We start from the raw sequence: 26973 nt of genomic DNA on the forward strand, positions 1-26973 counted from the left end.
GCTGATGATATTTCGATTATAGCCCCCTGTCATGATATCACTAACATTCACTCTACACTCAATAATATTCTAACAAAAACTATAAACTGGATGAATGCACACAATCTTGAAATCAATTTTGAAAAAACCAAAAAATTCACCAGCATTCCACCCCCGTCAAAAAAAGCAATTTTCTCTAAATGACTCTTTTAACAACCACACAATAGAACAAGTTAACGAATTTTCATTGCTAGGTATAACAATAGACACAAACATAAACTGGAAATCACACATACAAAAAATAAAATCAAAACTATCAAATTTTTTATATGCTTTCCGGGAAATTAAAAAGACTACGGACCTGAAAACCGCTCTAACTACCTACTACACCTATGCGCATGCATGGCTAAACTACGGTGTAATAATGTGGGGAAATAGCACCGACGCACCAGCACTATTCACAACTCAAAAAAAGTTAATTCGGATCATAGTTAACATAGAACAAACAGACAGCTCCAAACCACATTTCATAAAACTAAACATTATCACTCTACCCTCATTATACATATTGGAAATCTGTAAATTTGCCCATACACACAAAGACTTTTACACCACACGCGAAGACATACAGACAAGATATACACTTCGACACAAAAAACGCCTAAACCTACCATCTTCCCGATTACAAATACATGCATGAAGCCCACTAGTCATGTCAATCAAAATTTATAATAAACTACCTGAGACACTAAGAAATGAAAAAAAGATACATATATTTACAAACAAACTAAAAAAACTTCTTATACGTAAATGCTATTATAGCGTTAATGAGTACCTAGAAGATAAAAATATAGCTTAATTTCATAATTATTAATCCCTAAATATTCAAAATTAAATAAATAAAAATAAAAAAATGTTATTCTATGTAATTGGTACTAGCCTGGAGTGTGAAGTTTTATGTGCTATTTTGTTGCTATTAAGTATGTTATATAGGTTTTGTAATGCCTTCTTTTGCTGTGCCCTAACAGGGTCCATAATATTGTACCTAGCTTTAAGCCTTATAAACATCTATTGTAACGTTATGGAATGCAAATAAATACATGAATACATGAATACTCCGTTCTCCCCGGACCTTGCTCCAACAGATTACCATTTTTTTCAAAATTTGGACAACTTCTTGCAAGGGAAAAAATTTAACTCTGATGGGGCAGTCCAAATCGCCTTCACAGATTTTATTGATTCCCGTTCAACTGGTTTTTTTAGTAAAGGGATCAATTAACTACCTATGAGATGGCAAAAGTGCATAGAAAACAAAGGTTCATACTTTGATTAATTAAATATATTATATTTAAAAATATTCGACTTTTTGTTCCTCCCATACAAAACGCCAATTTCATATGTAAGGACCTAATTTTTGTTTGTCAGATTACTAAAAAATGTTTTTATTATTGCACAGTCTATATTACTTATGTCTAATATGAATTTATTCTGTTTGCTGTGGCCAGCCCACTTTTGATGTGTAAATTTATCTAGCTAGTCTGTGGATTTATTATTCATATTATTTCATATCTACGTCCTGTCGTTCGATATCAACGAATGATGAGAGAAATAGTTCTTTTGGATAAAACTGAACGAAATATCTAATATTTATGTGAAACCATGGGAGACATTAATATGGAGAATTTTGCAGTGCCCGATTTTGTGCCAGAACGTTATGTGAAAGAATTAGCCAGATCATGTGTAGGAGGGGAGGAGCTGCAACAGCAAAAGGTGAAAATTGAAGGTTTAGCTGAAGAAACTGCCAGTGCACTTAAGAGAAATGTATACGAAAACTACATGCAGTTTATTGAAACTGCCACCGAGATATCCCACCTAGAAGCCGAAATGTATAAACTGTCACATTTATTAAGTGACCAAAGAACTGTTCTCACAAATCTCTCACAAGCGTCAATTTTAGGAAACGATAACACTCTATCTCCAGAATCTATCGATAATCATGATTTAGAGGCTGAGAGAGCTGAGGAGGAACGTAAAAATAAGCTTAATCTAATTACAGAAAAAGTTGAAGGCTGTATGAATTTGTTAGATATATCTGATAGAATCTTGCTTCATGAAGGTGATTTGTTGGAAATTGACGCGGAGGAAAACACTGCCTTGCAAAGAATGCATGTCTACTTGTTCAACGATTGCTTAATGTTGACGTGTTGGATTTCCAACCGTCGTGGACCTATGAGGTACAAATTCCTAACAAGTTATCCCATTAGTACCATAGCTGTAGTCAATGTTCGAGATTTAGGCACTGTAAAACAAGCTTTTAAAGTCTTAGCATTTCCTGATACCAGAGTATTTCAGTGTAATAGTTTAGCAATTAAAAAGGACTGGCTGGATAAGTTTGAATCAGCAAAAAAGATGCACATAGAAAAAGAAACATCAAATCAAAAGAAGAAAGAAAGCCAGGAGAAGGTAAAAGCAGAGATGTTGGCGTCCCCTAGTCTCTCAGTTGAGGAATTACCATCACCACAAATAGCCCCATTACCAGATTGGTTGGCTGATGTAATAGAGGAGTTAGATGTACTTATTGTTGAAAGACATTTTCAAAAAACCTATGATCTTATGACATCAGCACAGAAGACATTAACTACTGAAGACTTTATAAAGCATCCACAAAGAACTGATATTTTAAAGAAAATTGATCAAAAACAAAAAGCTCTGACAGAAATTCTCTTAAAGGAATTAGATGTTACTCAAAATTGGAGTCCAAGAGGTGGGCTAAGGTCTTCTCGATATCCTATACAGATACTAAATAAGTTTAATATGACCAGTCAAGCCTGTGAATTATTCTTAGATATTTGTAGTCAGACAGTTAAAGCTCATGTAAAGGGAGTCCAACTAGAAGGCTCTATACTTAGTTATGTAAAGCAAGTGGGTGATGTTTTCTTTTGCTCTCTTAGTGATGCCTTAACAGAGTTTACAATGTTATTTCCTAAAAATAAAATAAGCAGTTTTGTTGTTTGGGGTTGTTTGCAGCTTCGGATTTTAATGAGTCAAATAGTCAAACAAATTTTTACACCACAATGTGCTTTGGAGACTTTATTAAACTGTGTTCAGAGTTTAAGAGATCAATGTACCTTATTTTGTGAATTTGGTCTTGATTTTAGATTTCAATTAAATAGCTATTTACGAACTCCAATTAAAAGAGCATTACAAGAGTATAAGGACAAAATTGTGGATTCAATGAAAACTAAGCTGACAGAAGACAAGTGGACCCCTGTTAATATGCATACTAAAGCAGGTACCAACAAATTTTTGATTCAAATGACAGACATGGGAATAAATTTGACTAAATATGTGATAAATGAAACTTGGATTGATCTGTCCAGCAGCACAATATGGTTCACACAGTCAGTAATGACTGTACAGAATATTGGCATTAAAATTGTAACAGAGGAGATGATGGATGTAGTTGATATATGTATAATTGCTATTTTTAATGCAAGACTGGAGTTATCAGCAGGAAGTGACTCAAGTTACTCACAGAAAAATTATACATTTTTATTAGAAGTATTAATACCGCTAATGCTTAGACTATATAAAGAAGAAGTTGGGTATGATAATGAAACATTGCTTGGTTTGGCTAAGGAATATGGTGTCAGTGTTGCACCACCAAAAAAATCTAACATCACAAAGTACACAAGTAATGAATATTTATGAGATTAGAATGAACATATTGTTATGTATGTAAAAATTATATGCTGAAGCTTTAATCCTGTAATATATAGTTGTTAAGCATGCAGAATTTTGTAAGGTTATTTAAACTGATCAAATTAAAATTTATATTCTATGAAAGTTGAATTATGTGAAATTTTAATAAACCTCCATTTATATGGTTATAGGTTTATATGGTTTCCTTTAATTGACCCCAAAGATAATTTTATGTTTGAGTAAATAAATCAATTTTGATGTATGAAATGTTTTAATTACATGGGGATACATTTAAATAGTACATATAATTTTTATATAAATATTTGCCCTTATTCAGATTCCATTAAGGATTCAATAAAAGTATTTCCATTAATTAGTTTCGTAGTTAAAATAACAAATTCGACATTGGAATCTTCTTGTTGACTTATTGACCTCAGAGCCGAGATCTCGTGGAAGGTGCAACCGCCGATAAAAAATACGAGGACAACTTTAGGGTTGTCAACTGACGAATTTTCGCTGGAAATCGAGTTTCGTCGTACCATACGAGGCTGTAGAGTTTGTAGTTGGTCTAAGGTCGGTCCAGGGAGGGATCCTATCACGTCGACTATGCCTATAAAATATGATTATTGTATGAATTTCGAATAGAATTAAGTAAAATATGGCAAGCTTGAGTCTGTAGAATTAATGCTATAGATAGATAATATTAAGTGCTAAATAAAAACTTATTTTCGCATAAGGTTTACTAAATATGAGTAGCGTTATTGATGACTACACGAAGCAATTAAAAAAATTGGCAGCAATTATCACATACAATTAGAAATTGGTAAGTGAATAGCTGAAACAACAATATTAAATTATCTATAGCATGCTATAATTTGTATGGTTATCTTTACAAAACAATTGAATGATTGCACTTTTTCTACTTGTTTAATTTATTTTGAATATTTTTTGGAATATAATGTATTTCTTTGTCGATATTTGACCAATCTATATTTTAACACACGCGCAAATAAAAACAATTCTAAAATTTAAAGAGGGAATATCGAGTCGCGTGTCTTTAAACGTACGTTCTTTTTTTTATTTGTTCCAAACATGTATTTAACATTTAGCACATTATTTATATATTACATAATCTTTTGAGGTTTGGAGCTGTCGGTTTTAATAAAAGCATTATTCAAGTATCGCATCCGCATCTCGCTAAGGGCAAGATCTGAATAGAAATTTAGCGGCATCTATGAGTCGTTGTTATTGTTATCGTTTCATTTTACATCTTCATCGCATAGCTCCGATAAATTTTCAGAATAGTCCTATGCCAATTTTGTATTTTGCATGTCATATTAAATTATGTAAAAGTAGTAAAATTTTTAACATATTTTTTTATTATCGCATTTTAATTAAATCTCTAAATGCTAAAGTTTCGTATCCTTTTGGCAATCGTTAGCGAGACTGTCACATGTAGTTGACAGTCAACTGCGTGATATTATTGATTAATTGACCTATTGAAATAATGCCATTCTAACGCTTGCCAATTTTAAAATAACCAACTTTGTATTTATTTATATTAAAAAAATATATATCATGCATTACAAACAAACCATTCCTAAACGGTTTTAATGAAGTAATGTTTTTTTTAATCTAACCAGGAGGGTGCTGCGTATTACTTGTGTTCCAATTTTATTAAATTGTATAGTGTAAAAAAAAATTGTTTTAATAAACTGAAAAAAAAACCGAAAGCACTTACAGTAGTAAAATAAACCGAAATAGTTATTAAGAAATTTTTAAGATCGTCGAAAAACATTTTCTTACCGGCCCATCCTTTATTTTTGGCAATATGTTCACTCAGTCTTACAGTTAATGGTACATATTTGCTTGATAGGAAATTTTTGTCTTTTGGATCCAACTCAGATTCCTCAATTGTTAGGTGTAGGGCCTTTAAACATTTTAAAATCAGTATAATTAGTTTAGTGTGGATATGAAAATTATAGGCAGCGTATAAATTATGACAAACACAAGAAAATCTTATAGATAACAGAACAATCAATAGTAGGTTAAACAGTTTTTAAACTTAAAATCGACGTGTCAGGCTAACAATTTATATATGTAAAGAAATCAATCAACTAGTTGTAAAAATGCCTACCCCATAGGGGTTTACGGGCAACACAAAAGGCAATTATACTTTCATCATTTTGTAGCGATAATATTAAATACATGTTCAAATACATTACGTTTTTTTTCAACAACAAAAATATACCTTTCTCAATACCGAATACTGCCTTGATCCAGTCTGAGGTTTTAATAGTCCGCACTTATCGAGGTTACACAGTGTGAGCCATGTTTTTAGTCCATAAACTTGGATCAATTCCCTTTTGTAATACTCAAGTACTTTGAGTTTTAAACCCGACCCGGTTGCACATTGAAGACAGATAAGTCGTAAAACCTGAAAAAGTATGTTTCTGTAGAATAAATGACAAATTAACGCAGGAAGGTTTTTGACAATTTTTTTTTTTAATTATATGGCCTGATAACAAGACCTTTAAGCCATTTGACAATTGATACATTCCAGCCGTAGACAATAGAAAAATGTGGTAAAAATATTTAGACGCGGTTGCGGTCACCTAGTTAAGGAGTTTGTGGGAATTTAAACATAATCAGAAGCTAATATTTTATTGCGCGCGGGAAGAGCTCGGCGCTACAAATTGTACGCTACTCATAATGCAAAGTAATGCCAGTACGCACGCGAATGCGTTCGAACCGCTCTTCGTTAAATACGGTCAAGTGGAAGGAGCTGGTACTGTGGAGCTCACGCCCAGAGGTGAGAACAGTGCTCCATGTGGGGCTGAATGTTAGCTTTATGCACTTGCAAGCGATGGCCCGGAGTGAAGAACCGTTTTGACTTGTTCAGTACGTACTTCTTGGAGGCTAATTAAGTCTTTTCCTCTAAATGGCCGCAAAACTGAACGTCGTTCGATATCTTAACCCCGGGTATTCTATTATATACTCTTTTAGTTACGTTTCTCATACATAAATTTTACCTTAGTCAAAGGCACCTTCTGAGCGATGAGATCTTCAATAAACGGACAAATGCGTTCATTATCCATGCACGTCAAGAAGTCCTCTTCACACTGTATCTTGTCGTGGAAATCAAATGAATCTGTTGTCTGAAATTAATTACGGATACATTTAGCACCGTGCAAACTTAGACATTTCCAAACGGAAACTGTTTTAACACTATCAATTTGAAATGTATAAAACAAGACCCGGTCCAGGACCCAGGAACTTCTAGACTGTCTTAGGTCTATTACTACACACAATATATAAGGCAATAATCAACTGACTTAGGTAGGAGTAACACAACACTGGTCTGTATTATATGTATTAAATATAATACAGTTGCACAGATTCCCCGAGTTCCAGAATGCTGTCTCCGACACTATCGACATATTTATATGTTCGCAGAGTGAATTTACAATAGCGATATTGTTCCTATAATGTGTTTAATATTATATAGTTATTATATATTTTATTTTATATTTCTCGATATTATCGTATTGACATAGTCTGTAAGGATAATGTTTGTATTTCTGTAATAAATAAATTTGCATATAAAATTCAATATGTTTCATTTGTAACTGAACGAGTCCTTTTTCACACCCGTGTACCGCTTTACATGAATTACTTGTTCTCAGTACTTTTAAATTAATTTATTAGAGGTCACACCTCTAATTTGACGCGTAATTTACTCACCTCTTTGATATATTCAGCAATGGCTGTATGTGATGCCAGCGACTGTTTATTTGCCAACATTTGAGGGAGTCGCGACACAAATTGCTTGATCTCCTGTACCGATTTGTCATTATGTCGCTCGTCCAACTGGGTCTTTATAATTCTGGCTTTTCTTGATAAAACTGTTCCTACCTGTAATTTGAATTTAGGTTATAGTAACACTATTACACACAATTCACAGTACACAGCGCTGAAAAATCATATTGATACAATGTAATATTTAGTAAGTAAATAACTATTTATATTACATGCACTATCCATTTATAGGGAAATAAGGAGCTACTATATGTAAATAACATTAACATTAGCTTGAACGGTGAAGGAAAACATCGTTAGGAAACCGGATTGTCTTAGACCCAAAAAGTCATGGGTCAAGCACAGAAGGCTGAGTTGCCTATTCGATTAACAAATGACCATGAAACAGATACAGAATCTGAGGCCCAGACCTAAAAAGGTTGTAGCGCCATTGATTTTTTTTAAATATGTAAATAGGTGCTCTTACGGCTTAGAACTAATCATGTAGAACATAATTAAGTAAGTTTTTTTTTCATCTACATATTTTAGGCATTCAATTGTTTATATTATTATTTTGCAAGTGCTAAATGTACTAATTACATAATAATTGTACCGTTGTAAAACTGCAGTCCCTTAATTCGGTGAACAATTCCTCCCCACTGTTAAGTATTATTCGTTTTCGCTCTCGGGCCGTCACTTCTGGATTTGTATCGTCAGCACTCACAAATTTGTGTCCGGGAAATGTGGCTGTCGTGCTTTTTATACCATAGAGTTCATCTGCAAAAAATGTATCTGTTTTGTCTATGCTTTTAAGTATACTATATTGGTGTTACATGTAACCGGCGAAACTTCTTTGGAGCACTTTCAACAGATTATACATTATTAATTTACTACCAAAATGGCCGCAAGGTATCCAACTATAGGGTTACACGAGCAAAAGTAACGTTTAAATTATACAAAGACATCCAAATAAGCTACTCCAAAGGTAAATAAAAATTACACAACATAATCTAGGAAGCGTTGATAAAAAATTGAAACGAATCATAGCCCACCAACAGAGTGTTTTTCGTTTTTTCGTCACCACTGGGTTAATTTAATTTAAATATAAATACTTAATTCTTAAAAAATTGCTAAATATCATTGTTTATTGCTTGAATGATTTATTTATTTGCACATAGACTCATTAAAAACCATTACAATGGGAGGCCATATCACTACTAAATCATCTCTTGCAGGCAAGCCTAGAAAACTATAAAAAAATGGAAGAAGTGCAAGAATACGAAAGTTATTTTATAATAGATATTCTATTGTTTATACCTATAAGCCCTTCATACGTCAATTGTGTAGCCATGACACTCGTGAAGTCTATACCTCTGTCGAGCAGCAGTAACTGATCTATACATGATGTGGTTGCACCCTTTGGCCCTAACCCTTGTTCCTCTTTATTAAGTCGACAAAGGAGGTCCCAAACCTATTACAAAATTAAGATTTTGTTAAGATCAAATCAAAATTACACACATAATCAATATAAGTAAAATGGTATATTTATTATAAAATATATAAATTATATATATTTTTTTTACATATTATGTACTTAATATAAAATAGTATATAGGAAAAAAGTATGCAACTTTTAGAACTTACTGTTATGGATATATATATATGAAAATTATAAATGTGGTAAGTGAGAAGGTGGATTATAATATAAGTAAATAAACTATAAGTTTTTTAATAATGCAGTCTTGCACTCTTTTCACAATTAATCGCTCAATTTAAAAAACAAAATCAAATCAATGAATGATGACAAGCACAGAATGCTACAAAAACTGGTGGAATAAAACAGATAAGAAAAATATTTCTTTTCACTTCATGACACTAACGTGAATGTAGTTTATAAAAGCTATTTTCTCATAATACTCAAATATAAAAACCTGTTTAGCAGCTTGTCCTTTTCCGTACACATGTGGCACTATACCATATATTTGTTGAATAGTTCTTAGTGCTTGAGCGGCATTGTACAAACAAGTTGGATCACCCTCTAAATAGTTTTCTCTGAAATCCATATTAAATTTTATTAAATAAACTATGTGTTTCCTAATGTTTGGCACACTAGAGAATAGCAACAGAAAATTTTTATTTTTACCTGAAATCGTTTTGCAGTTCCAGTGACATTAAATCACTATCAAACGGAAAGATATCACAAATAAATTCTTGTATGGTAAGGTTACCATACACTCCTCTATTTTTTAAATGCTTTTCACATAGTTCACTTCTACGAGGCACAAAGAATAGGTGGAATTCAACAGGTGTGTTTTGTTTACTTCTGAAAAAAATTTACATATATGAATTATAAAGTAAGATAAAATATGGCAAGGGGTTGGCCATGCATAATACTCAGGAACAGGTGCCGCTTGTGGTGACTGGTCGTACCTGAATTTGTGTATGGGGTGATGTTAGTTGTTTCGTGTACATTATGTTACCTATATGAATAAATGATTTTTGGCTTTGATATTTTGTAATATACTTACTTTTCAAATATGTACATCCTACAATTCTTGCTATCTAATTAGCCAAGAATACCATATAATACAGATAAAAAACATACCTTAGTGATAGAATATAATCAGCAACAAGATCCATTAGAAATATTTTTGGTCTTGCAATAAATATTATATGCTTCACTGAAATTGTTGGTAGGCTGCCGGGTCGAAGAGGAAACATGTCAGCTACTTCATGTTCTTTCAGCAGAGAGTATTGGGCTACCAGACCTATTGGGCCCGCTAACCATTCATCCCATATTGTTACCTAACACAAGACATATTTGTTTGTTATATGTTAAAAAATAAAAACGTACAATATAAAGCTTATACAATGTTTTGGTTTTAATACAGAACAAGTATTCTAATTTATATAAATTATTATTCAGAGTATTCAGAATAATATATATTTTAGCAAAATCAAATGAGTTAGATACCGTGCGGTAAATTAAACCTATTTAACTTTTGCATTTAAGGGGCGTACTTACTTTGGGTCCTTCGCAAAGCTGTAAGAGATTTAATAACTCTTTTCTCATAGTTTCCTGAATAATCGCTACATTTAATCGTCCACCGGATAAATGAGTACACATCGTGGATTCTTTCATAATTTCTTGTTAAACTTCTTTAGGAGACGCTTTTCATATTGAAATTATAACTAAAACGGACACGTAGCGTTCCTACTCTTGGTTTTATAATATAATTGGATTTTAATCTAAATATATATCTTTTCTGTTTTTGACTTTTGTAACTAACAATTCTGCTTAGTATATTATGTTATTATAATTTGACTCATGACTGAAAGAACAACATCTCAAAAGTCAGACGTCATAATAAACATTTGTCATAATCAGTCAATTGCCAAATGCTAGGAAATAGTTAATGTCAACTATCAAATTGAATAACCATTTTGATTATTGACTTACAATATTGCACATTTAGGAATGGCGGGGACGAAGAAGCGGGTAATTTAATTTTGTTTTGTTTTAATTGAATGTACAAACATTTAGAATCCTCAAAATATATCATAACTTTAAATACTTAAATTTTTATCTGTAAATTATGATGCGTTATTTTATGAATAACGGTTATTACTAAAATTGTTCATTGCTATTAATAATAATTTTTCTTATTCTATTCATCAGTTATTTCCTGAATATAAGCAATAGTTAACTCCAGAAAAGCTTTTTAGACCTAATATAGTTAAGTTTTCAGTTTTTCGAGATATTACTTACTTACAAGATACTTGATTGTTCTTACGAAGACCATTGTAATGTTCTTCGTTCATATTTTTTTAGAATTTAATAATTTTGTTTATCTAAATTTGTATTAATAAATAAAACAAGAAATAGACTGTAAGAAATATATTTGTAAGAATACACAAATAATAAAATAATATGTGTATGCATATGTATATGGTAAAGATTTCTAGAATCAAGGGGAAACATAACAAGGGAACACGTAGGCGGTGATGTAATAAACAAAACAATCAGTCAATCAGCCATTTTACGTAGCCGGTACGTGCCAAAATGTATTATGTATGTTATCTATACTCCTATGTATACGATTTTCAGGGCTTATCACTAGCGGGTCGTTGCCTGAAGGCTGCCTGTAGAATGCGCGCGGCGCAGGATCGATTTTTCCATTAAACAAGCCATTTTCAACCGTCAGTGACATTGTAAACACGTTCTCCACGTTACTTTACGCTATCTGGCACAACAAAACATGTGAAATTGTTTCGCAAATGATGCACCAACATCCCCGAACAGATGACAATGGCTGCACAAAATAAAGGTAGGTGTCGATTTTATAGTTGGAATAGTTTTTATGTTAATGGAGTTAGAAAGAGGTCTCGCTGTTTTTATGAGACATTCTACTTGTTGGAGTGCACTTAACTTTGACATGAGGCGATAACGAAAATTGCGTAGGCGAATTAGGCCATGTGATGTTTATATACGTTTTTTGCTTAAATAAACTAGGTTTGAATCATTGTTTGGTGTTATGGAATAAGAAACGCAAAATGAAGTTTTTAAATAACGTAAATCTTTGCTTTTATGAGTTTGTCTGGTTTTGATGAATTATTTACTTTTATAATAAAGAGGCTGTTTGTATTACATTGTAATAGAAAAGCATACAATAAATTAATAATTCTTTAAATATATTTTAGATACTAAAAAATACATTCTTTATTATATAGATAACAAAAGTTTATTTAACTGTAGTAAATCCATCCGACAAATAGTAAAATAAAATTACAAGTTTTATCGACCTTCTTACTCCAGTTTTTCAGGCAGATGACGTGTCGGCTATTAATCTTATTTTTTTCGCACAACGGGTTACATACAAATTACTAGTTGGCGTGACTATTCCATAATATGTATTTTGGAAATAGATATAGCACAATGTACTCAAGGCTAGCATTCTTACGATCAAAGAAGTTTTGAAATCGGTCCAGTAGTTTTCAGTATACTTGCAGAAATGAAACTTTTGCTCTATCAAATTAGTATCTATAAATATTAGTTTAGAATTTTTCTAGTAGAAGTGTTAGAATATAAAATTCTTTCATTGTTTGCCGCAATTTTTATTGAAAAATTAATATTGCGTCGCAGATATAGCTTATTTAAGATAATCTAATAGAGAAATAATAATGTACTGGTAGAATAATTTTATAGAAGTGAATTGTATACAATTAGGCAGTATTTAGACTGTATTAATTTAAGAACGCAATTATGTTATATGTATTTATTTGTATAATATTTCAAGCTATTACAAGCAAATACTCCAAATCTTTTCCCATCGCAAGCAAAATTTTTCTTAAAGGGAGGTCTCAACTACTGGGTTTATACAGGACGTCCCAAAGTCATGGGACATGAAGAGATAGTACCTTAAGTATCGTAGATTACCCTATCTAACTACCTATTTACTGAAAGAAGGCTTTATGTTATTTTTAAAAAATAGTAATTCTGCATTCAAAGATTTTCTAAAAATTAGTTGCCTGGGAATCGGACCGACTTAAATGTAAAAAAACACCCCTACTTTAGTTTACAAGTAAATATTCAGGTTTTATTTCATCATCATGGCCAATTTATTAAGACCCAACAATACAATATATCGAAAAATGAACATGTTAACGTAAACAAAAACGTTGTATACGTTAACATGTTCATTTTTCGGAAAGGAGTTTCTTGTATTATGTTTTTTTTATTTTTTATATTATGGCAATAGTTTTGACTTTATGCCAGTTTCAATTGTATTATCTTTCAAATATGTTTTTAATTCCACGATGCCAAAGTTACTGGCATCTTACAGTTATGAAGAAAAAAAATCAAATTAAAATGTATAAAGTGTGAAGTTCAATGAAGTGGAAAACTTTTCTCCCTCGTTAAAAGAACAGCACTTTATAGTGTTCTTTTATAAGAGAATTATTTGAATGGAAATGTTTGCGTTTATCCGTATATAATTAATTGAATTCCCTAACTTTATATTCAAGAATAGAATGCACAAATATTTTCTCTATGTATATCTAAAAGCGTTGGCATACGAAAAAAAATATAAATATAAATAAAAAATAAATCGGTCCAAATGCACTATATAATAAAACTATTCTGACTCTATTGATCTCAGCGTATACACAATTTACAGGCTCCGAAGGCTGATCACCTACTTGCCTATTCGATATACAAATGATCATGAAACATGTATCTGTTTCTGTATAGAAATCTGAGGCCCAGACCTAAACAAAGGTTGTAGCGCCATTGATTTTTTGTATACACAATTTGAAAGAAAGACAAAATAATGCTTTAAATAAAATAAATTAGTTGGAATAATTTTGTTTTTGTATGGGGGTAAGGTTAACGATGATGGTGGAATAGAAATTTGTAGTAGTGTCTAGTCTAATAAAAAAAATGTATTAGACATACCAGTCATATTTAAAAGCTAACATTGCCTAGTAATTAGAACAGGCTTCTAATTTTAATGTAATACGTTAAATTTTCTTGTGTACGTGTGACTGTGAATGTATTACTGCATATTGCTAGTATTACATTTGTATGCTACGTGTAATATATAAGCTTTCGTGTGCACTCATCTAATTCAGTTTAAGTCTATTCGATAAGGATATTATCAGGATAAAACTCTCACCTGTCTCCTTATGGCCTATCAGATTCTATTCAATATTGTCGTGCGTCAGAACCGAGCGAAGAAAGTCAATATGTTTTATTGAATTATTGAAGAATAATATTCGCATGACAATTGAAACAGCCTGAATGCAGAAAACAATCTATCCGTTGCATTCGAGTGCACAGATGAACTTGTGACAACGTCCTGTGATAATTTCACTTTATTAAAGCAGTTCTATACAGGCTTGATCCCTTGGCGTTGCGAAGAGGTGTGGGGCTCTCTGAATTGTCTACCGCATGATGATCAGTGGAGTTGTTCAGATTATTACCTGCAGCTGCATTTCACTTTGACGACACGTTTTTTAGGCACTACGCGTACGACCAGCTGAAACCAGTTATCCACTGAAGTATTTTCGGACGAATTTAACTTAGGGTCCTTCCAGAAAAAGGCGTTTTAATTCTTAAAAGTTCGGCAACGCACTCGCGAGCCCTCGGGCGTTGTCCATAGGTATCACTTAACATCAGATGAGCCTCCTGGCCGTTTGCGCCCCTGTTCAGTAAAAAAAAAACGCAGCAATATTTTTATTCATGACAAAGTAACTAATGTCTGGGTGAAGTATTAGTATGAAAAATCATATATTATATTATACCAACAGGAAAAAGGTCAATAAAGGTAATTTCTTCTATTTGAGTTACACATAGTATATTATTGTCACCCAATAAAAATGGCAGTCAAGTTATGCTTTAATAAAAGAGCGTGTTATAAGGAAACGCGCCCTTGAGTCTTTAGGCATAGTGAGTCCATAAGTATCGGTTAACAACAGGTAAACCTCCTCCCACTTTCCTGCTGTTCTATAAACAAAATATAGTATTGATTAGTCTGTATGATTAAAAAGTTTTAATTTTTTATGGATTATTATTCCCTTTTGTTACGAAGCGTTCGGATATTAGACAATTGACAAAAAATTTTGAAGGGAAATCTGGCGCAACTCATTTACCAAGCAAATTAATCTTTTCGCTATTTATTGACAATGTTTGTACCTACTTCGCTATATTGTCGTAAAACTGTATATATTGGAGGCAATTACTCGTTTTATGATGCCATGTTGTTGATTCACTAATATTGTCTTTAATCTTAATTAAAATTTTATATTGAAATGAGAAATGACTACCTATTATTTTCAAAATTAAATTACAACGACGTCGAAATTCAATTAATTCATTATGTATTGTTATTGTTAAATATTTGCGTCTTAATTAAATTTACATATACGTTTGAATTTCGAACCCCTTTACGGTTTTACCTGTATCACAGTCTGGCGTCCCTTTCACAACATTGTTAAACGGCCGTGTTAGCAATATACTACAGCGTCAACATATTAACTAGTTTGAAAATTATTTTAATAAGAATCATTTTAACGTGTGTTGTGAATGTTAAATATTTGTGTTTAAATTAAATTTACTTATGCATTCGAATTTCGAACCCCTTTTAGGTTTTGTTTGTATCACATTCTCGCGTCCCTTACACAACATATTGTTAAACGGCCGTGTTAACAATTCATCACAACGTCAAAATATTAACTAGTTTGAAAATTATTGTAATAAGAATCATTTTAACGTGTGTTGTTATTGTTAAATATTTGTGTTTTTTTTATAACAGCAATAGTTTTAACTTTATAAATATTTGTGTTAACTTAAATTTACTTATGCATTGCATTCTCGCGTCCCTTACACAACCTATTGTTGAACGTTATACCAATTCATCCATGTGTAAAAGAACGTATAAAGCTCAGTGCTGTTATTCACTCTATATCAAACGAAATAAAATACTCATCAATATTTGAGCACCATTTACATTTTAATGACATCTTTCTACGTGGGTAAATTGTGAGATTACGTTTTTATTTCCTAAAACGTTTTCTTTTTAATGTTTTTCATTAACTTTTTACGTGGTCTATCCTCTATGTGATTTTTCTTTAATAAATTAGACTACATTCAAATTTTTATCTTTAGTACCTTCTGTCAAATGTAAATACCATTGATTTAAACATCTCTAGTTGGTTTATCCTTTTAATGAATTAGAGTTTAGGACTGGTTTTGATTTGAGAAAGGGCAGTAAATGTAAAATTAGAAGCATTTAATATGTAGGTATGTCTTTTTTGACGTTCATAAGTGTACATTACCTGTATGAATAAACTTTGAATATATACATCAGTGCGTGTACGATACTGGCCTCATAGAAATTAATATTTTATTTTCTTTAAGAGTGTAAATTATACACATTTAACTGTACCTTTTGGTTATAATATTATTAAGAATTATTATGAACCATTCATACAAAGAAGAAACTATTCGAGTTACAGTTATGGGAGCGTTTAAGTGTTACGTAACGCATTTTTTTCCTGTATGATGCGGGGCGGGGATTGAATTACGCGTTATTGTTAATATTATTTTCTACTTTCCTGTACTTTACTTACTTTACAAAATAATAGTGGTAAAGTTTTAAGTGACGTGACGCTCCCTACGGTAAGAAGATCTCCTCCATTAAGTCGTGGAATAGGCTGCCCGACCCCATACGATTGGCTACCTCTCTATCATCTTTTAAAATTCTTCTGTATAAATACTTCTTAACCTCATCCTATCCTGATAAATCGTGACTCGTGTAATTCTTGTGTTTCCTTTTCTTTTGTATTGCATTCATGACTCTGTAAGATTAGCATTTTGATTTTTCGTTTGTTATTAATATTTTTTTTTGTATAACTTTAGATTAAGGATGTAGGAATATTTTATATAAAATTCTTGCACTCATCATTTTTCTTTTTTAGTTTTTCTCTTACTAGGGTTGCCTGGAACAGATCGCGTACTAGAGATAAGGTCGCCCGTTGCATCCCTTGTAATTTTTATGTATTGTGTTATTTGTGTTTTTTTTTATTTTGCAACTAAGTGTAAATAAATAAATAAGAAGAGTGAACAGCAAAGTCCTGGTTAGATGTAGCTTGGAAGTGGAAATAAACTGATTCAGTCCGACCTTTAATAGCTATCAACTTGATTCGCTTATCAAACGGAAACCGCTTGATTACTAAATATTGTTGAAGTTTAGTTTTAGTTGTATCCGGGTGTGATTCGTTGATAGATCTTTCGTAGGTATTACAATAATAAATGTATAAAATCTGAATAAGCATAGTAAATTACAAATAATTGAAACACATGACTTAACAAAAATGCATAACAAGCATATTATCTAATACATGCATTTGTAACGTACGATTAAGTTTTTATCATAATTCAAGCTTCATGCGCTTATTCATTAAAAGTAAATCAATCTAAAGAAAATGCTTTTTTACCGGGTTGAAGCTATGTATTATCACGCATGCTACAAAGCACGCGAAACATCGGAAAAAAAATAAAATTATGTAAAATAATTGTAAGTTTATAATAATACATAGCTTCAATCCGGTAAAAAGAGTTTTCTTTAAATGTGTAAAAGCTATGTTAACAAGAGACAATACTAAATCAAACTACCTATACTTTTTTGTCTTTCTGTCGAATCGTAATTATGCTATAATGAAAGGAGACAGATAATTTCTTTTGTTACAACTTTACAACTTTTGTTATTGTTGTTGTTCATGTTGTTAATAATAATAATCGTTTATTTTAAAAATAATGGTATACATACTTTTATACCATTATTTAATAAAAACAATAACATAGCTTTTTAATAAATTTATTTCCTATTATAGCGACTATTAGTAGGTATTGGTTACTTGGCAAAGTTTTAGACACAAAGGAAGTATTTAATAGTATTTATTGCATATGTCACATTAGCGAGTGAGTCTTGGGACTTTCTTTGCAATTTATATTTAAATGAGCTTCTTCCCAAGGGTTTTTTCCAACACAAAAATAGTAATTTTTTATTTTATTTTATTTTAAAAGGCACACTAACGAAATATATACAAACACTTACAGAAAATACATGACATACAAAATCAAGAAACATGCATGTGCATCAATGACAAGTGTGCACATCATTTAAAGGGAAACATTACAATGACGAAGAGAAAATAACTGAAATGTATTATTATTATTAATTTTATGGCCTGGTAACGAGGCTTTAAGCTAAACAACTTAAACATTAAAAGTAAAAGATAAACAAAAATACAAATTCCGATTATTATTACGTCACGTTAGTAAATTTTAAGTGACTATAAAACCGTAGGGGAAAGCTAACTTGGCAGGTAAATTCTTTATTAATGCGCATGACTTCTCCTTCGTGGAGCCAGCATAAGTTTCATAATGCGGTAGTTGTAAGGTCTAGGTAGTAATATCAGATTGAGGAAAAAGATTTTTCGCATTATAGTATGTACGAACTTGTAATAAAATCTCTTTGGCTATACTATTTGCATCTGGCTGGTTTTGGTATAATTAAAAGTATAAATTTTAAAGAAGATAATTCCAAATTCAGATTAGGAAAATGTATGATTTTTATTAATTTTTGTACTGTTAAAATGAGTGAATCTAATGAAGAACTTCGATACATTTTAAAATTTTACTACAAAAAAGGTAAAAATGCAACGCGAGCCGCGAAAAAAAATTGCAATGTTTATGGAACTAGTGCAGTGTCTGTGACATTGGCACAAATTGGTTTAAGCGTTTTCAATACGGAAATTTTTATGTCAAAGATGCACGTTGCTCTGGTCGCCCTTTTACGGATAAAATGGATGCCATTTTTGAAAAAGTGGAGCTAGATCGTCATATCATTAGTTACGACGTAGGTGAAGAACTGGGAATTGACCACAAACCAGTTTTAGCGCATTAGAAAAAAACTGGGTACACAAAAAAGCTCGATATTTGGGTACCTCACGAGCTCATTGAAAGAAACCTAATGCATGACCCTTGTACTCATTTGTGATTCTTTATTACAACGTAATGAAACCGAACCATTTTTGAAGAAGCTGATAACTGGTGATGAAAAGTGGATAACGTAAGACAAGAACGTGCGAAAAAGGTTTCTTCACAGACTCTGGCAAAACCCGGGTAAACTCGTAACAAGGTGATGCTGTGTGATTGGAAGGTTGATTCATTATGGGCTGTTACCATCAGTCAGGAATATACATTCTGAACTCTACTGCGAATAATTGATGAGATTGAAGCAAGAAGTTGAGAGAAAGCGGCTGGAATTAATCAACAGAAGGTGTGGTTTTTCATCATGATAACACACCTCACATATTTTTAGCCTCTTAGCAAAAATGAAGAGAGCTTGGCAGACAGGTGTTAATGTATCCGGCGTATAGGTCAGGACGACCTTGCACCTTCAGATTTTCACCTGTTTCGGAATGTTCAGAATTCTTTAGGCAGTGTCAGGTTAACATCTCGAGAGGATTGCCGAAACCAATTGCCGCGGTATTTTGATCAGAAGTCCCAAAAATTCTATAGCAATGGGATCATGTTCCTACTTACAAGATGGAAAAAAGTTATCGAACAAAATGGTACCTACATACTTTAGTTAAATGTAAATGAACTATATTAAAGAATGTTGTGAATTTACTTAAAAAATGCGAAGAAACTTTTTCCCCAACCGATTATTATAAATGAATGAATATAAAACATTTTTTTAATTTAACAGAGGGCAAACAGGCAGGAGGAAACTCTCAATGTAAGAAGGCTCGCGAGTGCCATGACATTTTCCTTTGAATAATTATAATATTGAAGGAGTAAAACTTGCTGAGTTTCTTGGCCGTTATCAGAATAAGGCCTCCTGGTTGTGACAGATTGCATAGTCTTGCTCTTTCACGAATTTTGTAAACGTTTTTAACATTCATAAGTATGCGCTAATACACATCTAAACTTAATAAACTAAATATTTGATTGAGTGCGCTGCCAGCCTTTTAAAAATTGTTTTTTTTCATAGAACAGGGGCTGCAAACGGGCAGGAGGCTCATCTGATGTTAAGTGATACCGCCGCCTATGGACACTTAATGCCAGAAGGCTCGCGAGTGCGTTGGCCTTTTAGGAATTGGTACACTCTCTTCTTGAACGACCCTAAATACGGAAATTCTTTAGTGGGTTGCTGGTTCCACATAGTGGTATGCAAAAACTGCCTTAAAAACGCTCAGTTGTGGAACGACGGTCGTCGATGGGTTGAATTTCGTATTCTACCTCGACGTCCGACGATAAAACTCAGCTGCAGGTATACATCCGAACAAAGTAATTTTCTCGCTGTATTACGATACTTATACGTTGTTAGGGTGTTAATGAAAACATTTCATGTAAAGTAGAAAATTTAAGGGCTTTTGCAATTTTTTATAAGGAATTGATGTCGTCATGTGCATGTATTAGTATAATGAAGTGTGAGGAGTTCTAATGTATAGAAGAATAACAATTCTGCGCCGCATTATATAAATCGTGTTTGTAGTCCTTATCTATTCATAAAAAAAACAGTAAAATTACAATGTTTTAACCAAGTTTTCATTCCTATCCTTCTGTGTTATTGTTATGAGGAGTTTTTTTTTAAATTATTGAATGATTGATACTGAATATTGAAAATAATTTCATTTTCTTTCAATTGACGCTATTGTAGAATTTAAGGTATATTTTTATTTGTAGTGGAAAGTAATTCAGGCGATATGCCGTCGACGACAGACCCAGCAGCAGAACAGAAAGACCGCCTCATCGCTGCTGTTAAGAAAGAAGTCAAGCAGTTGATGGAAGAGGTAAGGGTTGATCTTTGATCTAAGTAATTGTCAAAATATTCTTCAATTAAAAATTGTTCAATTAAAACTATGCAATTCACTTCAGGAGCTGCATTTAAAAATGTTTTTTTATAGGTTACAATGTCTTTCAACATAAAATAATTATATATATTTAATATCGAGGTCGAGATATACGACGTGGGTCACTATATTTAATGTTTGTTATGTCATAGTAATAATGAATTATCTCTCTTCTACATTAGGCGGTTACAAGGAAATTTGTTCATGAAGAAAGCGGTGGAGTGACAGCACTATGTGGCGCTGTGGAAGCCTGCCTTGGCCAAGGATTGCGCAGACGTGCACTTGGACTCTTCAAGACCAGCTCTACGACTGCTCTTCTACATAAGATTGCGAAGGTAAGATGAGAATATCCCAAATGTTGACCGTTACTTTGTGCTAATGATGTGCAAATTTTGTCTTCATCTTTATAAAATATAGCTTTAAAATGCAGCTTTCGTTACTCTAAGGAAATGTGTTTGAAATTCAAACTAAAATTCATTCATAAAACTGCCTGAATAATAGAATCTCTTTATTTAAACAAAGTTTAATACGAAACAAATGTAATATGTCTACATGAAGTTACATCGTGACACTGTGTAATTAAATCGTACTAGACATGTAGTAGCTAGTGCGAGTTGTCTGAAGTTAGCTAATTAGCTGCGACGAGAGTTTCTCGCAATGGAGAGAAGTTTCAAATAAACACAAGTTGTATGAATGTAATAAACAGAGTGAATATCGTGTTGTATAAGAGGTATAAAACATTAATTTTAAACCAAGATGAGAAGTTGCGAGCAATAATAAATAAAATATGTAAAGTGAAATCGAAGACGGCTGGACCACTATAGTATAGCGGAGCAAAAATATATTATTCACTAGTATTTTAATAATTTATAACGTTTATTTTAACATCACTGTGGCTTTATATTAATACATAGGCACACGTAACCATTGTATAATTGGAAGTAATATTTCACCTTTGATGTCACATTTACCGCACAATGGAAGTTTTGCGGCTTCGTTTGAGGTAGCTTATTAGGGTAACCTTCGAGTTCGTAGAGATTACATTAAACCATCAAAGGATACGTTTTGCTGTCTCTCTTCTCTAGTCGAGTATTATGGGTAGAATTCTCACCCCTGTATCTCATAATCCAATACATTTTTGACATACGGGAGTCATACGTAGCGCTCTTGACTCTAGAATTCTGACGACTGGTTTAAAATATCTCAATATGTACTCATAATTCTTTTAATAATTTGAAGTCTAAATGGTTGATGTCTGGGCTAATTGAGGGCCAGTCAGCAGCACTTATAAAGTCCGGAACGTTGGTTTCAAGTCAGGCTTGGGTAGTTCGTGCCTTGTCGAACAGGTGCAGAATCCTGCCAGAAAGTCCACGGTATATTGTCAAAAAGAATTGCTGAGAGGTTTCACATCATGATAAAAGACTGTATCTTGATACACTTTGGCTGAAGTTTTTACGCCTTGATAACTTGACACGCAAACAATCACTGACGCGGGATGATGACCACGTTATACCTTTCCGACCACTTGAGCAGCTTCTTTAGAACTGAGAGCGTACACTTTGTGATTTTGCTTATTGTAGTGTTCTTCAATCGTGAAATTTTTTTTCCATCGATAAAGAGGATATTTCTCTGCTTTTCAGCTGCGTATCGCGACAGAAGGTGTTTTGATTGATCCACACTCTTTAATTGTAAAGATTGATTTAGGGCCTGTCCTGTATGTCGACGATAAGAACCAGCTTCAGGTCTTGTTTTATAATACGTGACAGAGTCCTAGCAGGAATCTTCATTTCTCGCTATAAGATTTTTCGCTTCCTTTCGACGAATTCTGGCTTTAAAAGCATTAACAGCCTTTGTAGTTCTAACAGCACGCGGCCGTCCCGATCTTTTCTGGTTTGTTGTTTTATCTATTGATAGTACGATACACGAACCTACGACTGATATCAAGCTTTTGTAGTGTCTGGAATATAACCACCGGCTCCATACCCACATTGTGCAAGGCAATCACTGCAATCCTATATTCTTTAACACCCCAATCAATATTGTGATTTGATAATGAACACAAAGAAATATGTGAAATGTTGCACACATCGAAACAAGTATTTAAAATAACATACGTGTTCCAAATTCAAAATAATTAACATGTTGAAAAAAAAAAGTAGAAAATAATATTGATTAATACTATTTGAAAGGGGTAACATATCGTAATAATCAAATAATAAAATTTCAAATTTTATTTTGCTCTACCAGTAAACACATGTTCATAATATCAAATACATACATACATCTGTGTCCGTTTGAAACTTCACCCTTTCGCTGCGAGTTTTCATACCTAATTAATCCAGGGTTAGTACAAAATTCATTAAGTACACGAAAGCACTAAAATGATCCATATAATATTATTTTATTGTAAGCGTCCATTGATGCGATGCGTGATTCGAAACCATGCTCGCCACGTAATCGAAGTTGTATAGCAATTCAAAACAGTTTCTACTTTTCTCACAGTATCTATTAAATATGATTAGCCCGCTTATACGGAACTAGAATTTCCTAAGATTAAGTTGGTTTAAGTTCTTGGGAAAGTTATATTAAAAATCGCGCCTCCTGGAATAAGTTTCTAGTGGTTTCGGTAAGTCGTTTTCCCACCTCGTGGGTTGACGTTTGGGGGGTTAGTAAATATAAATAATATTAAAATTAAGTACCTATCGGTTGCTGTATCCTTGTTTGTTCTTTATGACACATTGTTATAAGATACTATTGTTAATATATCACATATAGTCAGTTATTCCTGTAATGCAAGTGTCTCAAAATGATTAGAGCCGCTGATGTCTTACTGAGGGCCATGGCGCGCCCACAATACTAATCAATATTTGCCCACAATCCTAATCAATATTTAGTTGAAAGCTTTCCTTTTGAACGTGTTTAGCTAAGTGATTCATAATTGATTATTTCAGTAGCTCATACAGTTTCTGCTTTGATACAGTTTCATAACGTGGAACGTTCAAATGTTCAGTTTTGGTTATTTCATACAATTCCTTCTATAATAAATTTACACCACAACTAAATTTTTTAGATGCATACATAAAGTTAGGGCTTTCCTGGCAAGCCTTTTGGTTAGGTACTTACATCTACCTTCTGTGAACAAGTACGCCAGCTACTAAGCCATAGAAGGAGACGAGAGAGCAGAGCGAGAGAAGAAGCTTTAGAACAATCATCAAACTAATCCTAGGGTTAGAAGACGAAGAAATAGGAGAAGATATATCCATCTCATACCTCCAATATATACTGCACTGGAGGTTTTGATCGTAAGAGTTGCCGTTGAGGAATAGACTGCGAGAGCGAGCCTGGAGCCTCTTTAACGCGGTAAGAAATACCAGTGATTTTAGTGGGTCTCCCAGTCTCTGAATAGCAGACATTCTGGTGTAGGCCCCACATACTCCTGGTAATTTCAGGGGCAGGAAATGCGCCAATGCATTTCCCCTCAGATAAAAATCATAATAGGAACAGCTTACATACAAAAATTATAAGAATAATAATATTTTCACTTGAATGTTATGAAACTCACTAGACATTTCGGGCGCATTTACAGTTGTAAAGCACTTGTAAAGTGAAATATATAAAAAGTTAAATAAATTTGTATTCCGTAATACTCTTGTGTTACTGCTGATTTTACTCGAATATGTTATAAATATGAATAAAACAACTATAATTGTATTATATATCTAATAACAGCAAAAATAAATAAATCAGAGGCCTACAACCATTTTAGGTCTGTGTCTCAGATTTCTGGATCTGTTTCATGATCATTTATCTTATAGGCAAGTAAGTGATCAGCCTTCTGTCTGGCACAGCCGTCGACTTTTTGGGTCTAAGGCAATCTGGTTTTCTTAAGATGTTTTTCTTCATCGTTTGAACGAATGCTAAAGGCGTACATAGAAAGGATATCTATTTGTGCACACTCAGCGATCGTACCTACAACCTCAGGGACGAGAGTTGCACGCTGAAGCCCTTGACCAACACTGCTCAAATTTTATAACCAATTCAATATATAACAACCTTAAAATTGACGATTTTATTGTTTTAAACTGAATTGAAAAACATGATCAAGAATTGTAAATATAGAAACCTAGTGGACACTAGGATCTGTTAGGTCTGGCCCTCAGGTTTTTATATTTGTTTCATGATTATTTGCATTTTCTGAGCCCGACACACCCAGTCGACTTTATTTGTCTAAGGCATGCCGGTTTCTTTACGACCTTCCCCTTATCGGAAGAGCGACCATAGATAGACGGTCCATTGGTGCAGAGCCGGGGCTCGAACTTACTACACAAGAATGGGTGTCGTTGACTAGAAAGAAGCACTGAACTATGCAACATTATTCACATATAAAGAGTTAAATATATATCCTCTTCTATCAACATAATGAGATTACATAATATATGATTTAGCTGGCTGCATACTGAGGCTTTTAGTCTGATGTCACGGCGTAGTTACAGAAAATCAATACAGGCACTGCTCACAAAATTTTGTACCTACATCATGCTCTTCGCAGCCATTCAAATAAGAACCAAGCAAAATATTTAATATGCATGATGTGATTAAAATTATGGAAGATGATGTAGCCATCTAAATGTATTTCATATATATTGGTTATTAAGCCATGTCGACTTTTTTCCTACAATAAAGTTCACAAAAGAGAATGCGACTTTACATGAATTACAATCTATAATAATTATGGCTAATAAGTAATATTATGTTGACTTAATTTTCTATAATACTAGTGAATATCTTAAACAAAGTTTATGTTCATTAACTGTCTTAGTGTTCTATAATGTTTTGACACTATGTTCGTGTGTCCGAGATACTGACTTGTACTTATAGTCGCTATAGGTTTATTAACTCTAAAGGTTTGTTCTCTTTAGGCGTGTGATTCCTGTCGTGTCAAGAAGTTGGATTAGCTCAGCATTCACATGGCTGTGTAGCCTGTTTAAGTGAGCTGCGTCAAACCGTTTCGCCTTATTTAGGACTGTATCTACATTAAGATCCTTGTGGATACTTTTATTTTTAATATACAATGATACATTAACAATGTCCTGAAGAACCTTGGTCTGAAACTGTTATATTATTTCTAAATTGCTCTTAGCTGCACAGCCCCAAAGCTGAGGGCATATGTTTACACTGGCATTATAACTTGTTTATAAAGAAATTAAAGTTAAAACGTAACTGTAGTAAAAAAGAACTCACAGTAAAAAATCCCGGTTTTATTCCATTTCTCATAAGCACTTCTTACGCTTAAAAGGAGCGCTTATTAGCCTTTAATAATGTCTTATTATTATTACCTGCAGCTGAGTTTCATCATCGAACGTAGAAGCAGAATACGAAATTCCACACGTAATCACCGTGACATGCCATTCCAGAACTGAGCGTTTTTCGAGGCAATTTTTCAGCTTCCCACTGAAGTATTTCCGAACCAATTCGACTGAAGGACCTTCAATAAAAGATCGTATCAATCGCGAGCCATTTAGAGTATCCATGGGTCACTTAACATAAGGAGAGCCTCCTGCCCATGAAAAAGAAAGTACCGCTTTTCAAAGAAGTCAAATAAGGTACTTTCTTGTTGAAGGTTACTTTAAATCGGATAACGTTTATATAATACGTTGTCTGGTTATTATTTAGGCATTTGATATAAGAAATAAGCTTTAAAACTGTCGTATGAAAAATTATCTGTATGAATTATATTAATTGAAAGCGACTGACGTCATTGCCTGGATTCTGAATATTATTCCATAGAATATAAATTTTAACTCATATCATCTATTGAACGAATGGTATTGAGGTAAAGATACTGAAATATTTTATTATATAAAAAACCGGTTGTAGACGACTTACTTCGCTTTATCTAACCCAATGTTTACGCATCGTTAAATTAAAGTTAATGTGGTCGAGGGGACTTCGTATTTCCAAAAACGTTCTGTTGGTAATAAAACATTGATAGGTGTAATAAACATTCGATCTGTTTTGCCAAAGGCTCACAGACTTTACAAATCTAATTACAACCCGTTACGCTAAAACCTT

General features: G+C 32.9%; 3 protein-coding genes across 6 annotated transcripts in view; 2 read left to right on the forward strand and 1 right to left on the reverse strand.

The window, feature by feature from the left end:
- The first annotated feature begins 1538 nt into the window (after positions 1 to 1538).
- On the forward strand, positions 1539 to 3894 carry LOC123709582 (exocyst complex component 8). The gene has a single exon (XM_045661002.1). It carries the CDS (start codon positions 1639 to 1641, stop codon positions 3688 to 3690), a length of 2052 nt encoding a protein of 683 aa, XP_045516958.1. The 5' UTR covers positions 1539 to 1638; the 3' UTR covers positions 3691 to 3894.
- A 39-nt stretch (positions 3895 to 3933) lies between these two features.
- LOC123709583 (vacuolar protein sorting-associated protein 33A) lies at positions 3934 to 10789 on the reverse strand. The gene is made up of 11 exons (XM_045661003.1): positions 10505 to 10789; positions 10085 to 10284; positions 9623 to 9802; positions 9411 to 9531; positions 8797 to 8950; positions 8093 to 8256; positions 7426 to 7596; positions 6714 to 6839; positions 5933 to 6118; positions 5488 to 5611; positions 3934 to 4291 (listed from the first exon to the last, which is right to left on the reverse strand). Exons 1-11 carry the CDS (start codon positions 10619 to 10621, stop codon positions 4011 to 4013), a joined length of 1824 nt encoding a protein of 607 aa, XP_045516959.1. The 5' UTR covers positions 10622 to 10789; the 3' UTR covers positions 3934 to 4010.
- An 803-nt stretch (positions 10790 to 11592) lies between these two features.
- Positions 11593 to 26973, forward strand: part of LOC123710092 (small G protein signaling modulator 2-like) — a 46490-nt gene continuing 31109 nt past the window's right edge. For all 4 annotated transcript variants that reach the window (XM_045661788.1, XM_045661789.1, XM_045661791.1 and 1 more), the window contains exons 1-3: positions 11593 to 11807; positions 20735 to 20841; positions 21084 to 21236. In XM_045661788.1, the coding sequence (XP_045517744.1) occupies positions 11783 to 11807; positions 20735 to 20841; positions 21084 to 21236 (285 nt within the window). In that variant the 5' untranslated portion in view covers positions 11593 to 11782. The remainder of the gene's footprint in view (positions 11808 to 20734; positions 20842 to 21083; positions 21237 to 26973) is intronic.

Source organism: Pieris brassicae, chromosome 5 (assembly GCF_905147105.1).
Source record: "Pieris brassicae chromosome 5, ilPieBrab1.1, whole genome shotgun sequence".
Lineage (NCBI taxonomy): Eukaryota > Metazoa > Arthropoda > Insecta > Lepidoptera > Pieridae > Pieris > Pieris brassicae.